Source organism: Myxocyprinus asiaticus, chromosome 6 (assembly GCF_019703515.2).
Source record: "Myxocyprinus asiaticus isolate MX2 ecotype Aquarium Trade chromosome 6, UBuf_Myxa_2, whole genome shotgun sequence".
Lineage (NCBI taxonomy): Eukaryota > Metazoa > Chordata > Actinopteri > Cypriniformes > Catostomidae > Myxocyprinus > Myxocyprinus asiaticus.
The window spans coordinates 45,319,293-45,338,037 of record NC_059349.1 but is presented as its reverse complement, the minus strand read 5'-3'; the positions used below and the strand labels follow the sequence as shown (position 1 = coordinate 45,338,037).

General features: G+C 40.1%; 1 protein-coding gene across 3 annotated transcripts in view; it reads right to left on the bottom strand.

Moving 5' to 3' along the window:
- Window positions 1–18,745, bottom strand: part of yeats2 (YEATS domain containing 2) — a 79,978-nt gene that overhangs the window by 12,704 nt on the left and 48,529 nt on the right. For all 3 annotated transcript variants that reach the window (XM_051699473.1, XM_051699474.1, XM_051699472.1), the window contains exons 19-26: window positions 17,939–18,121; window positions 17,508–17,838; window positions 12,361–12,495; window positions 6,519–6,602; window positions 6,203–6,380; window positions 784–860; window positions 552–631; window positions 163–364 (exon numbers count right to left, since the gene is read on the bottom strand). In XM_051699473.1, coding sequence (XP_051555433.1) covers window positions 163–364; window positions 552–631; window positions 784–860; window positions 6,203–6,380; window positions 6,519–6,602; window positions 12,361–12,495; window positions 17,508–17,838; window positions 17,939–18,121 — 1,270 coding nt within the window. The remainder of the gene's footprint in view (window positions 1–162; window positions 365–551; window positions 632–783; window positions 861–6,202; window positions 6,381–6,518; window positions 6,603–12,360; window positions 12,496–17,507; window positions 17,839–17,938; window positions 18,122–18,745) is intronic.

Sequence of the window (18,745 nt, the reverse complement as noted above, 5' to 3'; positions counted from 1 at the left end):
TCGACACATAGCTAGGAAGAGACATAGGACATAGTGAATTAACCTCAGCAAAGGGTACAACACACACACACACACACACCCCTACAGTGAAAAGCACACAAGCATGCATGCATGCATGCATAGGCTTCACACACACATTCAAGCACAGATTCACACACTCACCTGGCTCGCTGTCTATCTGTGCGAGTATGTCCTCTATGGAGTCCTCTTCTGTACGCTGGGGTTCAGGGTCAGGGGGTGTGTAACCACGGAGACGGCACCAGCGAAGCACCTCTTTAGTTCTGGGAGGGGTGAGAGCCTGCAGGCGAGGCGTCCTCTCTAACAGATCTGCACACACACGACGCACCGCTACCGCACGCTGCAGCTACACAGAGAGAGAAAGAGCGATACAAAGTAAAAAACACAAACTTTACAGGTTCACAGAGGCTAGTTAAAATAACACACATACACATACACACACACACACACACACACACACACACACACACACACACACACACACACACACAACAGTCTAAGCTCTGTTTAGATGGACAACATTCCTCTTGTACCTCTGCAGCTCTCCGCTTGCCGATGTTCCAGGAGTAGTACTGATCCACAGAGGTTGCACAGAAAGGATGAGAGTCCTCATCTGTATAAACACACACACCTCAGTTGGTCTGGTTTGGCTTAGTGTAAATTGACACGTATAGAAAAATCTCTTAGAAGCACGAATGAACTGTAGTGAGTGTTAGAAGTGAATGTCAGAAGGTAAAACTCTGTGTGTAAACTTCCATGACTCACTTTTCTCAGGGACGATCAGAGGGAATATCTTCACTATGGCCGTCAGAAGCTGCGTCATGTTCTCTATGTGCTCAGTGCTGAGAGAAATTGACAACATTTCAACAAATGTTTACACTATTAATAAAAGCTTTTGACACACTGACATGTTTCTAAGTGGACGGGGAAAATAGTTATTAAAATGATTTTCTTCCATTGTCATTGAATATATATCCCAGTGGCAAAAAGATTTTGTATTTTAGTTAAGTTTAGTTAAGTTAGTTAAGTCAGATTGCAGTCTGAATTAAATACGATGAGAGAGAGAGACTAGGCACCAAAAAATACAGTGGCAAGAAAAAGTATGTGAACTCTTTGGAATTAGCTGGTTTTCTGCATTAAATGGTCAAAAAAATGTGATCTCAACTTCAAAGTCACAAGTATAGACAAACACAATGTGCTTAAGCTGACAACACAAACAATTATAATCTTTCATGTCTTTATTGAACACATCCCATTAAACATTCACAAAATGTTACGCTGTGGAAAAAGTGAACCCTTGGATTTAATAACTGGTTGATCCTCCTTTGGCAGCAATAACCTCAACCAAGCGTTTCTGGTAGTTGTGGATTAGTCCTGCACAACGTTCAAAAGGAATTCTGGACCATTCTTCCTTACAGAACTGCTTCGGTTTAGCCATATTCTTACGATGTCTGGTTTGAACGGCTCTCGAGGTCATTGCACAGCATCTTTATTGGGTTAAGGTCTGGACTCTGACTGGGCCACTACAAAAGGTGGATTTTCTTTTTTTGAAGACATTCTGTAGTGGACTTAGATGTTTAGGGTCACTGTCCTGCTGCATCACCAACTTCTACTGAGCTTCAGCTGGCGCACAGCCACCCTGACATTATCCTGTAGGATATATTAACAAACTTGGGATAAACTTGTGCTCAATGATGGCAAGCTGCCCAGGCCCTGAAGCAGCAAAGCAGCCCCAAATCATGATGCTCCTACCACCGTACTTCACCATTGGGATGATGTTTTCATGTTGGTATGCGGTGCCCTTTTTACATCATACGTAGTGCTGCGTGTTCTTCTCAAATAATTCAACAGTGCTCAGTGAATAAATGCACAGCTAACCAGATGTGTTTTCAGTCTGGATTTGAATGTGGTTACTTTTGGAACACACCTGACCTCTCTGGAAGCTGGTTCCAGCTGCAGGTGGCATAATAGCTAAATGCTGTTTTACCTTGTTTTGAGTGAACCCTTGGTATTTCTAACTGACTTGATCCTAGTGATCTGAGAGGTCTGTTAGGTTTATATTCAACAAGCACATCTGCAATGTATTTAGGTCCTAGGCTATTGAGTGATTTATAAACGAGTAACAGTACTTTAAAATCAATTCTAAATGTAACTGGAAGCCAGTGTAAAGATCTGAGGACTGCTCAGATTTTTCAGTTCAGATGAGAATCCTGGCAGCAGCAATTTGATTGAGCTACAGGTATCTAATGGTCTTTTTGGGAAGGCCGATGAGAAGTCCATTGCAGTAGTCCACTATACTGGTGATGAATGTATGAACAAGTTTCTCTAAGGGTGTGTTCACAGTTGTAGTTTGGTTCTCTTGGTCCGGACCAAAAAAGAAAATGATACATTTAGTCCTGGTTTGCTTAGCGTTCACACTGGCATTTTTAACACCGAACCTAAAGATACAAAAGGCATAAGGATAAGTTCACAACCTGATTGGACAGCTTTTGAGTATATTTTGCGACGGAACTTGCCGAACATCCAAAACAATGCTGGCTGCTGGGATAAATGGGCTCGTTGGACCCACTTTCCCTTAACCTATTACTGAACATTTTGAACACAAGCATTTTTTCCAGTATACTGGAAATATGCTCATCAGACCAAATGTTAATAAGGAACTTTACCTCCTCATTGCTCCATGTTTGCCCTCTCCCATTTTGTTTTGCATACACCTCTCTTTCTATGTTATCAAATCACGTGATTTTTAGGGTCGCATCTTGTGACAACACATCCTGTTATTTGTCCGTTTAGATGTCTTTGGTCCATGCTGCATTCATATATCAGTCGAGCAGCACCGAAGTTCATTTGGAAGCGGACCAAGACCCCACTATTCAGGGGGTCTCGGTCCGCTTGTTTGGTGCACACCAAGGTTCAGATGGCAGCATTCACACTTGTTCAAATGAACCGCACTAACAGAGAAATCACACCAGAGTTTGTTTTAATCAAACCAAACCTGCCAAGTGTGAACACACCCCAAGTCTTGACTGGATACAAAACATCTAATTCTCACTATATTTTTAGATGATAGTAGGCCTATTTTAGTTATTGATTTGATGTGACTACTGAAACTAAGGACAGACTCCAAAATGACACCAAGATTCCATATTTGATTTTTTGTCTTTAGACCCCTGGAGTCAAGGTATGCGTTCACCTTGCAAATTTCACCTTTGTTGCCAAATACAATGTCCTCTGTCTTGTCGTTGTTTAACTGAAGGAAGTTTCTGCACATCCAACTGTTAACTTCATCAATGCACAGGCACAGTATATAGGGCTGTAGTCATTTGGCGATAGGGCTTGGTAAATCTAGGTGTCGTCTGCATAGCTATAGTATGCAATTTGGGTCTTTCATAATTTGGCCTAGTGGGAGCATATACAGGTTGAATAGGAGCGGTGCAAGAATTGAGCCTTGTGGGACTACACACGTCATGGATGTCCACTAAGATTCATAGTTCCCTATGTTCACATAGTAATCCCTCCCATCTAGATATGACCTGAACAGCTGAGGACTGTCCCAAAGAGCCCAACCCAGTTTTCCAGTCTGTCTATGAGAATGCTGTGGTCAACAGTGTCAAAGGGAGCACTGAGATCTAGTAATACCAGCACTGTTTTTTTTGCCTGAATCAGTATTTAGCCGAATATCATTGAGTATCTTTATGAGCGCCGTCTCTGTGCTGTGATGCAGTCGGAAACCAGACTGGAAATTGTCCAAGTAGCAATTCGAGTTTAATTGAGCTGATTGAAAACAACCTTTTCAATGATCATGCCTTTTTTTGATCTCAACCTTTTCAATGATCTTATGCAAAGCAACAATTCTTGATCGTAGGTCTACTGAGATCTCTTTTTTGCAAGGCATGGTCCACGTCAGCAGATGCTTCTTGAGCATAGCAAACTCAATGTTTGAGTGCTTTTTATAAGTCAAAGTAGCTCTAACCCACACCACCAATCTCATTTAATTAATTGGATGTCAGGTTTGCCAACTCCTGACTCTAATTAGCTTTTGTTGATGTCATTAGCCTAGGGGTTAACATATTTTTTTCAACCTACACTGTGAATGTTTGATGTATTCAATATGTACAAGAACAATACTGTAATTTGTGTTTTATTAGTTACAACAGATTGTGTTTGTTCATAATTTTAACTGATGAAGATAAAACCAGATTTTAAGACAAATTTCACATACTTTTTCTTGCCACTGTATATACAGATTAAGTTTTAACCACTCTACAGATTTCATATCGGCAAACTATAGTTTTAGCAAGTCGTTTAGGACATCTACTTTGTGCATGATATGAGTAATTTTTCCAACAACTGTTTACAGACAGATTGTTTCACTTTTAATTGATTAAACTCCAGTGGGTCAGAAATTTACTGTGCCTTTAAGCAGCTTGGAAAATTCCATAAAATTATGTCAAGCCTTTAGGCAATTAGCCAATTAGATTTCTGATAGGCTAATTGGCATCAATTGAAGGTGTACCTGTGGATGTATTTTAAGGCCTACCTTCAAACCCAGTGCCTCTTTGCTTGACATCATGGGAAAATCAAAAGAAATCAGCCAAGACCTCAGAAAACAATTGTGGACCTCCACAAGTCTGGTTCATTCTTGGGAGCAATTTCCAAATGCCTGAAGGTACCACGTTCATCTGTACCAACAATAGTATGCAAGTATAAACACCATGGGACCACGCAGCCTCAGGAAGGAGAAGCATTCTGACTCCTAGAGATGAACGTAGTTTGGTGCGAAAAGTGCAAATCAATCCGAGAAAAACAGCAAAGGACATTGTGAAGATGCTGGAGGAAACAGGTAGACAAGTATCTATATCCACAGTAAAACAAGCCCTATATCGACATAACCTGAAAGGCTGCTCAGCAAGGAAGAAGCCACTGCTCCAAAATGCCATAAAAAACCCAGACCACAGTTTGCAAGTGCACAACGGGACAAAGATCTTACTTTCTGGAGAAATGTCCTCTGGTCTGATGAAACAAAAATGTAACTGTTTAACATAGTTATGTTTGGAGGAAAAAGGGTGAGGCTTGCAAGCCGAAGAACACCATCCTAACCGTGAAGCATGGGGTGGCAGCATCATGTTGTGGGGGTGCTTTGCTGCAGGAGAGACTGGTGCACTTCACAAAATAGATGGCATCATGAGAAAGGAAAATTTTGTGGATATATTGAAGCGACATCTCAAGACATCAGCCAGGAAGTTAAAGCTCGGTTGCAAATGGGTCTTCTCAATGGACAATGACCCCAAGCATACCTCCAAAGTTGTTGCAAAATGGCTTAAGGACAACAAAGTCAAGGTATTGGAGTGGCCATCACAAAGCCCTGACCCCAATCCGATAGAAAATTTGTGGGCAGAACTTAAGTGTGTGTGAACAAGGAGGCCTACAAACCTGACTAAGTTACACCAGTTCTGTCTGGAGGAATGGGCCACAATTACAGAAACTTATTGTGAGAAGCTTGTGGAAGGCTACCCAAAACATTTGAACCAAGTTAAACAATTTAAAGGCAATGCTACCAAATACTAACAAAGTGTATATAAACTTCTGACCCATTGGGAATGTGATGAAAGAAATAAAAGCTGAAATAAAACATTCTCTCTACAAATATTCTGTCATTTCACATTCTTAAAATAAAGTACTGACCCTAACTGACCTAAGACAGGGAATGTTTTCTACGATTAAATGTCAGGAATTGTGAAAAACTGAGTTTAAATGTATTTGGCTAAGGCGTATGTAAACTTCTGACTTCAACTGTAGGCAAATACAGTCCAACTGCTTTCATGAAGTGAATGCATAAATCTTTTAAGCAAGATATTTTAATGAATTAAGAGAACCAATTCTTAAATCGGTCCACAACAAAATGAAAAGTTATAAGTATGAATTCATGGGCCAAATCACTTCCTCACTGAATCGGTCAGAGTGATTATGGAGTTAACAACTCAATCACTCACTGAACCGCAATCCAAGAGCCGCTACATGTACTTTTTTAAAACAATTTGTGTGACTTAGTCTAACTATTGACAGGTTGTTCCTATGACAACAAAGAATTCACATTCGCAAATCTTATAGAACACCTGGTACAAAGACAGATTAGGATAAAGAGAGATCCGTGTTGATTGTGTATGTGTGTTGAGGTTCATACTTGATAAGTTCATGTGTCGTAGATTCTGCGCCCTGTTCCACTTTTATAGTAGCAGCTGCATCTGTAGAAACAGGGGTGAGTGCCCGGGGAACAGAAGAGGGCGCTGTAGAGGCTGGAGCAGATGTTTGGGGTACTGGGGTAGTACAGGTGGAGCTGACCAACCCAGGTTCAGTTTTAACTACACTCACACAAACACACACACACACACACACACACACACAAACACAAAAGGCAAAGAAAACCACATGACTACAGTACAGGCAGAGCTCTTAACTTCTCAATATCACTGCAGTGACTGTGTGCAAGTGTATCTCACCTTGAGCTACAGGTGTGGATGCTAAGGAAGCAGCTCCAATTGGGGCCATATTGGTAGATGCACCTTTAGAACCAGACTGTACTACTGTAACACCCAAACAGACAGGTTACTTAAAGTCTTAATTCAATGTAAACAAATTGCTATGTTATATAATATTTTCAAGTTTCTTTTAGGCAGAATATTTAGTTACTTATGGAGTTCAGTTACTACATGATGTGCACGTTTAAGGCATTTTGACTGAAACAAAAAAAGGCTGTGTTGGGCAGTTTCATATGCCTTTCCCTCCTCCTCACCAAAAAAAAAAAAAGAAAAAAAAAAAAAAAAAAGCCTTTTCTGTGCTATTTCAGCCAAATGATGAGTGAAGGATGTGCATTCTGTATGTAATCACTGCTTTATCTATGTAATTTATCTATTTATTAAACCAGTGGGAGCACTAAATACATGACTGCCACAGAGAATGATGGGACCAGTAGTTTTATTTTGCACAAGTTGCCTCAAAAACTAGCTAAATTAGTAGTATTTTCTGCTTTATAGCTGCTACTCACAAAATTAGTACAAACTAAATTGTACAGTCAACATTCACATCTCATGCCTTCTGCTATGATTTCTTTAAATGTAGATATCTCCAACTTTCATAGCTGGAGTCATGTGCGACACCATGGCATTCCTGTGCACTCATCTGGTCAACATCATAATTTCGACATGATTTCCTGGCTTTCTATGTTTTGATTTATAAACTTGAATGTTCCTGTTGTCTCTCTCTCTCTCTCTCTCTCTCTTATACATGTTAAGAGCACTCAATCCTGCTATTTCTCAATGACTCAATCCTGTACTCTCAATGAATTTCTTCCAATCTTCCATCCATCTCTATCACTATGACAACAGATTGCGCTCTGTGACAGGAAATGGCCTATCTTTTATTGTACTGATATTCATGTACTGCACTCAAAACAAACAAACACACAAAACAAACAAAACTGAGGCAGCTTCTGCTGATATGATCTGCGGAGATCAACCTAACACAAACCTAGAGCCAAGGAGAGAGAGAAAGACAGAAAATGAAAACCATATTTTACGGGAGAATGTCTCCAGAGCACTGTTCACCTTTTACTATAATCACTGATGAAGGCTGGAAAAAGCCAACATCTCTGATAAATACAATCTGGCAGCTTCAATTCAACTGACAAAACACTTTGCTCCATTTAAGTTGTCAAAATTAAGTCAACACCCAGCACAAACAGTCCTGTGACTGGCCAGGCCTCATCTCTCCTATCACCCTCCCTGTATCATATCCTTTCACACATTTGGCAGATGCTTTTATCCAAAGTGACTTACAGTGCATCCAAGGTATACACTTTATCAGTATGTGTTTCCTAAGAATAGAAGTCTTGACTAACCAATTTAGAATATTGCCTGGTATCTTAAAAGGCAGCATTGCAAATATCCTTCATGGAAAAATCAATTATTCCAAGTCGACAGTTCATTCTTTTTTTCTTTCTTTCCTTTTTAAAGCCATGCCAGCTTCTATGGCTATATTCATGGCGAGAGCCAGTTTAGTTATTCAAGAGTAAAACTAAAAAAAGGTGTTTAAGATAATTTTTTTCTAAAAACCTTAAAACTAAATTTGGATTTACTTGGTTAAAAACCTTTTCAAAAGAGTCAACAGAATAATACAGGTTCCTCAAGTGTGTAGAAGCATTACAGTCCAGTAAGACATGTTTAATGGATAGTGGGTTCTGACAGGATGGGCACTTTGGTGAATTTTTTCCAGATAGTAAAAATTGGTGTGTGAGCCTTGCGGCATCGAGTGTAAGTGACTTGATCCCAACGTTTATTAAAAGGGAATGTGTGTCTTGTCCCAACAACAGGATTTATATCCCGTAATTTGTTGTTTAAACACTGATCCCATTCCGACTGCCATTTGTTTTTAGTGTATACATTTAATGTTGGTTTTAGGTCTGTGAACGGAATAGAGCATTTTACTGGTTCCGAGGATAATGCTTCTTTGGCAGCTCTATCTGCTTGTTCATCACCAGAGATTCCTCAGTGGCCAAGTACCCAGCAGAAAATACTAAAATTCTTTGATTCCAGAGATGACAATTTGTTTAAAATCTTCATGATTGTTGGGTGATCGGATTTTATAGACTCCAATGCTTCCAGACATGATTTGGAATCAGTTATCATTAAGAAGGATTTCTGTGGAACAGTCTCAATGAACTTCAGTGCTAGTAATAAAGCATTTGCCTCTGCAGTAAAAACGGAACTTTGGTCAGGGATGCATATGCCTTGACACAGTTGACTTGTTGCAAAGGCTGTTGCCACTTGATTTCCAGATTTGGATCCATCTGTGTATATTGGGATATGTTGTGGGAACACTGCTTTTATATCCAGGAATTGTTGGTAATACTCATTCGGATGAGTTCTTGATTTTTGCTTTTTCATTAAATCCAGATGGATTTTGGGCTTTTTGAGATCCCATGGGGGGATTTTGCAAAAATGTGTCTGCTCCAGAATGTTTAAATCCACTTTCAGATTCTCTAGATGGGTTTTTATATGTAGGCCAAATGGACGAATGTGACTTGGTTTTCTTTCATATAGTACTGAACGTTGAGTTGAGAAAACTGCTGGATAGGCTGGATTTTCTTTATTTGTTTTCAGTTTGTTGCATATTGTAGGGCCAGCTTTAGACATCTGATTTCCAAGGAAGGTTCATTGGCTTCCACATATAAACTTTGAATTGATGTTCTGTATGCTCCTAAGGCCAGTCGAATATCTTGGTGGTGAACAGTATCTAGAAGTCGTATATATGATCTCCTGACTGATCCATAAATGAAGCATCCATTGTCCAGCTTTGAGCAAATCAAGGTTCTGTACAGATTCATAAGAGTTGAACTGTCTGATCCCCATGTGGTTTTGGATAAAACCTTTAAAACGTTCATAGCTTTAAAACATTTATTTTTCAATAATTTAATACGAGGGATAAAAGACAGCTTACTATCAAAATTGATACCAAGCAACCTGTTCTCTTTAACGACTTTGATGGGGACTCCGTCCATAAACAACTCTGGTTCATTGTGCAACGAACAGAGCTGATAGAAATGCATACAGGCAGTTTTTGTTTGTGAGAACTTGAAACCATCCTGAGTTGACCAGGAGTGCATTTTGTTTATCTTAAGTTGGATTTTTCACTTGATAGTATGCATGTACTTGCTTCTGTAGCAAATGCAGATGTCGTCTACATATAAACTACAATGAACATCAGAACCACTGACTTACGCAGTGCTGTCTATTTTAATACTAAAGAGAGTTACTGACAGAATACTACCTTGAGGTACTCCGAGTTCTTGTTTATGTAGATTAGACAAGGTGTTTGCTATCTTTCCTCTAAAAAGTCTGTTCGATAAAAAATTTTCAATGAAGATTGGCAGGTGACCTCTAAAATTCATTCGATACAGATCCTTTAAAATACCATGTTTCCACGTCGTGTCATAGGCTCTCTCCAGATCAAAGACAGCTACAACCTGCTCCTTTCTAATGAAAGCATCACGAATATAGCTTTCAAGACAAATAAGATGATCTGTAGTGCTTCGGCCTTTCCTGAAATCACACTGGGCATTACTTATGTGATGTTCAGATTCCAGTACCCAGACCAGGCGTTCATTGACCATCCTCTCCATTGTTTTACATAAGCAGCTGGTTAAGGCTATACGGCGATAATTTATGGGATCACTATGGTCTTTTCCTGGCTTTGGAATGGGTATTATTTCTGCTTCATGCCAAGTGGGCGGAATTTTTCTGGATATCCAGATGTAGTTAAAAATTCTAAGGAGCATTTTCATAAAGAGGTGGGGTAGATTCTTTAAAAATTTATAGTGGACTTTATCTGGTCCAACAGCTGTGTCATGCCAGATTCTCCATGATAGGTCCAAGTACAATCCAGGCTGACAAATTGTTAAGTCGATCGCAGAGTATGTTCCATGTCCCGAGTGTAAGTAGGTATTCGATCCATTATTTAGAAGGCATAAAGTATGGTTATCTATAAAATCTTCAATCTTCTTACCTTTTGTATTGCAATGATTGCTGCCCCACAGAAAGGTGTGACTATTAAAATCACCCATGAGAATAAAGGGGGGTGGGAGATGAACAACAAGGTGATCTAGGTCCGTGTGTGTTAAGTTTAAGTTTGGAGGAATGTAGATAGAAACGGCTGTGATGGTTTTCTGCAGAGTCAGTTGTACTGCTGTCACCTGTAGGTTGCTTTTAATATTTATATGACTATGGATCACATCATTTCTTATTAAAATGGCTGTACCACCGGAAGCCCACATGTCATTGGGACAGAAGGTATTAAAAATTGTAAAAAAATGTAAAAGAGTACAATCTGATGGTAATTGTGTTTCCTGAAGACATATGGCTATAGGATTGGTGATTGCAATTAAACGTTGTAGCTCCGTAAAATTAGCCCTGATACCACGATCCATTGGATGATAACATTCTAGTCAATGTTATAGTATCTTAGTCAATGCCTATTGGGAGTCTGAGAAACATTTGATGGTCAGTTATCCTACATAGAGCAGTCCCAGGGCAAGTTTTTTTTTATTTTTTGGATTTTTCCCCTTTTTCTCCCAATTTGGAATGCCCAATTCCCTATGTACTTTTAAGTCCTCGTGGTGGCGTAGTGATTCGCCTCAGTCTGGGTGACGGAGGACGAATCCCAGTTGCCTCCGCATCTGAGATTGTCAACCCGTGCATTTTATCACGTGGCTTGTTGAGCGCGTTGCCACGGAGACATAGTGCGTGTGGAGGCTTCACGCCACCCACAGCGGCAACCACGCTCAAATCACCATGCGCCCCACCGAGAACGAACCACATTATAGCGATCATGAGGAGGTTACCCCATGTGACTCTACCCTCCCTAGCAACCGGGCCAATATGGTTGCTTAGGAGACCTGGCTGGAGTCAAGTCTTGACCAGCCGATTGACTGGATCGAGCCATTCCAACCTCCCACCATTCTGGAGCAGACTCATTTTTGAGCCAAAGTACCGTGTTGAAATAACGGAGTCCGCAGCAAACCGCATTTTTCAGGAAACAGGATCTCTTCCTCCACCGACACGGGTCGCAACTCACAGCAAACGAGTTGTCTCTTTTCCTATTTCTTATAATAGCAAAGAGGTAAAAAAAAAAGGATCTATTAAACTCTGGGTTCTTACAGAGTGGTGGAAAAACCTTTATAGCTATGACCCTAGCAAGGGGGGCTTAAGGGTTGTTCTCTCTTGCCCAAGGAGAAGACCCTAGCACTAGCCCAAGGAAGGAGCACGACACTGTTCCTTTCACTGGCTACCGTCATAAAGATGGGACCCATGCCATACCCGCCGATAGTTCATTCAATAATGAATAGTATCAATAGAAACTGTTTATAATAATCGAATTAAAATGGACTGTTTTACCCAATATTTGTGGGTGGTTCAATTTTTAAGCTTTTTGGAGTACAATGCATGGTTAGCTTAGCAACATACTAACACCTAACACTATCTGAATCAACTGAGTAAAATTTCCTGTGCATTATTTGAATGGTTTGAAATCAGACACTTATGAGGTGCCATTGAGCTTAGGATGCGGTCTTAGAAGGCAGCTGCATATCTAGGCAGTCGACAGCAAGGCATCTCAGGTGGTATTGTTACAGAGATTATACGAGTAGTTACTGAGATCATGAAGTCTAAAATAAAAACCCAACTTGACATTAGACATACTCAAAAACTCAGGAAAGCTGCAGGACTATAGGTCCAGAGCTCAGGAGTCTGAGTCAGGGTGTGTAATGTCAGAGGAACAGGGTGTTGTTACCTTTACCGACAGGCATCAAGATGGTCTGTAGCCCTGAGGAGCTACTGCCCACACTGAGCTGCTTAAGCTGATTGGCTGGTATGGTGAGAACTGTCTGCTGGGAGCTGGACTGTGCCGGGTGCAACTTCAGCATACCTGTGAGTAACAAGAAAAATAAATAAACATTGTTTAATGAGCCAATAACATAAATCTTTCTCTTACACACCAAATGGTCACATAATTGTCTCCAGTCAGATGCATTTATCATTGTGACTGTGTCTCAAATCCATTGCATCTATGTTTGTAAAGATTGGACAGATTCATCAATCCCATTCATTTGTTGGGTTCTTCTCAGGAGGTTCCTGTAGATCCCATTTGCTGTGTTTTGTTTAGTTGAAATGTTAATTTAGCACAGCTGTACTTAAGTATATAGGTCTTGTCAGACAGACAATTCCTTTGGGTTAAAGGAATATTCTGGTTCAATACAAAGTTAAGCTCAAATCAACAGCATTTGTGGCATAATATTGATTACCACAAAACTTAATTTCGACTTATTTTTTTTTATCCCCTTTTCTCCCAATTTGGAATGCCCCATTCCCACTACTTAGTAGGTCCTCGTGGTGGCGCGGTTACTCACCTCAATCCGGGTGGCAGAAGGACAATGCTCAGTTGCCTCCACTTCTGAGACAGTCAATCCGCACATTTTATCACTTGGCTTGTTGTGCATGACACCGCGGAGACTCCACATGTGGAGGCTCGTGCTACTCTCTGCGATCCACGCACAATTTACCACGCACCCCATTGAGAGCAAGAACCACTAATCAGGACTACGAGGAGATTACCCCATGTGACTCTACCCTCCCTAGCAACCGGGCCAATTTGGTTGCTTAGGAGACCTGGCTGGAGTCACTCAGCACACCCTGGATTTGAACTCGTGGCTCCAGGGGTGGTAGTCAGCGTCAATACTCGCTGAGCTACCCAGGCCCCCTCCCTCCTTTTCTTTAAAAAAAATCTGAGGCACCTTCAATGGAAGCAAATGGGGGCCAATCCGTAAACATTAAAATACGCATTTCAAAAGTATACGTATATAGGATTTTATTGTGATAAAATTGCTTAACTTTTTCCTGTGAAACGTTAAATCCAATTTTAAAACTATGTTGCCATAACGACATAATGCTGTAAACCCTAAAATGACCATATCAATGATTTAAACAATTTCACAGCTCAAATAATACATTAGTTTTAACATAAGAATGAATGAATGCTTTTATAAAATTATAAGCTTCACATTTCTGCCTTTGAACTATCCAAAAATATGCCCCATTCATTTCCATTGTAAGTGCCTCACTGTAACCCTGATTTTTGCTTTTTTTTTTGTTTTTTTTTTTTTTGTGGTAATCAACATTATGCCACAAATGGTGTTGATAGAGCTTCACTTGTATTGAACCGGCATTATCCTTTAAGGATTAAGAAGACTAAGATGTAAGAAGGTCAAGATCAGTCCAGAAGGGTAATGCTACACTACCACCTTGAGCAGTCTTCTCCACACAAGCATTTTGGTCCAGCTTACTTATTGTTTTTCATTACGCTTGTTGCACACCGCATGCTGAAGCAGAGCACATTTTATTTTTTTTTTTAAAAGGGAGAAAATCTAAAAGTTCTCATTTGCGTTTGAACAAATATATATTGCTATTTCATGGTTTTACATAATTACATACTTTGACTGTATTACAAAGCAGAGTGATCAAACCAAACTGAGTGATCACCGTTCTCTGTTGAGCAAAACAACATTCAAATGCTCATTGTCCTCCCCCTCCCCATTCCACTGAATGATGTTTGAAAGGAGCAGAGCTTGTGTTGGCTGTCACTACATGAAAGAATTCTACAAGACTAAATTAGGTTACATCAGCATCATCAAGGAGTGAGCTATTGATAAGTATTACGTACTTGATCGTCATGTAAATATAATTTAATGACGATCAAGTACGTAATACTTATCAATAGCTCACTCCTTGATAACCATTTTCTAACTTTATTTTCTGTATAGAGCGCCACTGTTTATGTAGCAGAAACACTACCAGTGTAAAAGCATTGCATGCTGCTAATGTGGTCCCCATGTGCTGCTTCAGTGCGTGGGTGTGCAACAGGTGTTAGAAGAAATTTAATACATTGGCAAGCCACCAAACAAATGCTCAGCAAAATACAAAATGATCTAATAGAAATCCAGTCTGAAGCCACAAATATTAACAAATTAAGCATTTCGAGCAATGGCTCTGAACAGGTCCTGGTCTGTTTGAAAATCTCTGTAATGCTTTCTACTTTCCTTGAGGATTATGGAATTATGAGAAAGATTTATTTATCACAAACTCCTAAAGCCCTAGGTATACTTCTAATTTCACGTGAACGCTCAGCATCAGCGTACATTCGAACGCGAGCCTGTCAAAGTATACTCTATACAACTGTGCGCACATAAACAGGCAGTTGGCGCATGTGCGCTAAGACTGCTATGAGACTTCAAACTATTTCACTTCAGGAGTTTAGACCCATAAAGATGTCTTTATATTCCTTCAGACTCGAGTTAATCAAATGCACGTACAGTGTATTCAGACCCCTTTGTTTTTTTTTCACATTTTGTTGTTGCAGCCTTGTGCTACAATGTTTTAAATTATTTTTTTCACATCAATCTACACTCCATACCCCATATTGACAAAGCAAAAACCAGATTTTTGATAACTTTGCACATTTATAAAAAAAAACAAAACTGAAATATCACATTGACTTAAATATTCAGACCCTTTGCTATGACACTTGAAATTTAGCACAGGTGCATCCCATTTCTCTGAATCATCTTTGAGATGTTTCTACACTTTGATTGGCGTCCACCTGTGGACATGATTTGGAAAGGCACACACCTGTCTATAGAAAGTTTCAGGTATGGAGTGGTGGTGGCGTAGTGGACTAAAGCACTGAACTGGTAAGCGGAAGGTTGTTGGTTCAATCCCCACAGCCACCACCATTGTGTCCTTGAGCAAGGCACTTAACTCCAGGTTGCTCCAGAGGGATTGTCCCTGTAATAAGGGCACTGTAAGTCGATAAAAGTGTCTGCCAAATGATGATTCTCCGAGCTTTTTTCACAAATGCATAAATGTAAATGTATTTTCTGAAAATGTATCAGAGCAAAAACCAAGCCATGAGGTCAAAACTGCCTGCAGAGCTCAGAAACAGGATTGTTTCAAAACAAAAGCTTCCCAAGAGCACAGTGGCCTCCATAATTCTTAAATGAACAACCAGGACTCTTCCTAGTGCTGGCCACCCGGCCAAACTGAGCAATCGGGGGAGATATAAGCACCTAAAGGACTCTCAGACTGTGAGAAACAAGATTCTCTGGTCTGATGAAAAGAACTACTCTTTGGCCTCAATTCCAAGTGTCATGTCTGAAGGACACCAGGCACCGCTCATCACCTGCGCAATACCATCCCAACGGTGAAGCATGGTGGTGACAGCATCATCACTATCAGGGTTGAAGGAAAAATGAATGCAGCAAAATACAGAGATATCTTTAATGAAAATCTGGCCAGAGCGCTCGGGACCTCAGACTGGGCCAAAGGTTCACTTTCCAACATGACAATGACCCTAAGCACACAGCCAAGAAAATGCAAGAGTGGCTTAAGGACAACTCTGTGCAAAGGGTGGTGCGAACTGCCAGACACATCATCGGAGGTGAGCTTCCCTCCCTCCAGGAAATATATACAAGGCGGTGTGTGAAAAAAGCTCGGAGAATCATCAGAGACTCCAGCCACCCGAGCCATGGCTGTTCTCACTGCTACCATCAGGCAGGCGATATCGCAGCATCAGGACCCGCACCAGCCGACTCCATGATAGCTTCTTCCCCCAAGCAATCAGACTTCTGAACTCTTGATCTCCCACAATCAAAATACATCAGCACTGCACTTTATTACCCTTACTCTTATATCTCACACCGGACTGTCATAAATTATATTATTATTATATTATATTATATTCTCTCTTAACAACTATCAACCGACAGCTTGAATGTCAATACAGTACAATACTGTACATTCTATATTTACTACTATATATACTTTTTTTATATATATTTTTATTTTTTATTTTTATTGAATAATGTGTATTCTATATAGTGCATATTGTACACTGTACAGCGTATGTTATTATTTGTATATTGTTGAGTGTAATTATGTGTATATCAGATGTTTAAATTGTGTTGTGTTAATTTGATGTTATTGTAAATTGGTATATGTCTCATCACTGTCACGACTGCTATGTTGATCGGAACTGCACCCAAGAATTTCACACACCATTGCACTTGTGTATATGGCTGTGTGACAATAAAGTGATTTGATTTGATGTTCTTGAGTGGCCCTGCCAGAGCCTGGACTTTAACTCATACACCCAATACTTATGTCAATGTGATATTTCAGATTTTCCTTTTTAATAAATTTGCAAAATTATAAAAAATCTGGTTCTTGCTTTGTCAATATGGGGTGTGAAAAAATAAATAATTTAAAGCATTTTAAAATAAAGCTGCAACATAAAAAGGCAGGGGTCTGAATACTTTCTGAATGCACTATCTCCAGACCTCCTCACACACACACACTCTTGATTTGCACATCTACTGTTGTTGTTTTTACCTTCATCTCCTGATTTTTAGCGGAATTTACATCTTCTAGCTTTGTGATAGCAATGGCTCAAATGAGAATGTTGCCACCTTGTGGACCCACTAATTAGTTCAAATAACTCCAGGCGCATTTGCATTCTGCACCTTCAAAAACGCGCTGTTATAAAAATCAGGCTGCACGCATTTAGTGCTCGAGCACTCTCCTGATGACGAGATTTGCGCCCTGACCAAAGTATACTTTTGGCTTAAGGGTAACGGACCGAGATCCCTCAGAAAGTGTCACTGAGAGATTAAAAATAAATAAATAAAAGAAAAAAAGAAAAAATAATAATAATAATAAAAAAATATTTACATTTGTTAGTAAGAGCTTTAGCTCTCTGTCATCATAAGGCATTTAAAAAAAATGCTATCCCTTAACTCACATCATCAAAAAAAAAAAAACATCTGGGAACAAGGGGCATAGAGGAGAACAGGTCTCCATAGCAACTCTGGATAGCAGATGATTGATCACCTGAGATGGCAGCGGCAGTCTTCCCACTGACTGTGCCTCCCCCAAGCAGCGAGGCTCCAGTGACCAGTGAGGGGCTAGCACTTTTCGACCCACCCACTACAGCCGCCCCCTTCGACAGGTTGATGAGAGGCATGTTGACACTCTTGGTAACTGTGACTCCGGCAACAGAGCCAGAAGCAGAACTCTTCGCTGTGTTAGTGGCAGAGCTGGCATTCTTGGCAGCATTGATCACCGCAGCTTGATTGGCAGCTACAAGTACAGGGTGTTGCGTTTGCGCTTTAACTGTATGAGGCAATGGCTGAAAGGAGGACCCTCCAGCACCCTCTGTTGACTGTTGGGGAAGGGGAGGGGGAATAGATGGTCAAAGTTACTTGAAAAGGTTAAGACTCAAGTGTAGTTCAGTATGTGACAGAGAAAGGTACATCTCTTACCTGCTGAGAGGTGGGCGTGGCAATGGGTGTTGTTGGGGTGGAGCTGGCAGCTGTAATGACACCCCCTGTCATTCTCAAGGTGGTTGTGCCTGGTTTATTCAGATGAGAAGCCGCAGCAGCTGTTACCATCTTCACTGATCCATCTGACAGCTTCACCTGAGAACCTTGTGACCCGCCCACCACCTGTTTACCAAACATAAAGAGGGACAAGCTGGAAAAACAAAAATCCAATCTAAAATACGGCAAATACAATTTAATTTAGAACTGTTAACCTCAGTATTTTTTGTATCTAAAGCTATCAATTAAAATTCAGACTTTGCTTATTAAATTAAGCTAAATTAAATTATATTCATCTTGCATTCTGCCCTTTATATGTGCTAGATATGGTTCACTTATTAAACATGTAATTCTGCTTCTCTTGATATCGCACTGCAGACCATAAAAAGTATGTTCTAACCACCATTGATGAGGATAAAAGCTACAACAATGTGCCATGCAACAAAATAAAAGGGTTTCTAAACTACACATCATCACCCTTACTAATAATTATCATGGTAAACTGTAACAGAAATTTCATTTTACATGATCTCTCAGGGAGAATCTATGAGACATTTTATTTTATTATGTATACTTCATCAGGCTAAAACAGTAATAAGGATGCATCCATGGTCTTACCATGTGGTTATGACATTAAAAAACAAAAACAATGAGGGTCAAGTGTTTGGTGTCATTGTAAAGAACTTTTCAATTTTTTTTATGATATAGATTGAGATACATTCTGAGACTCTAAGCCTAAGAAACTGCTGA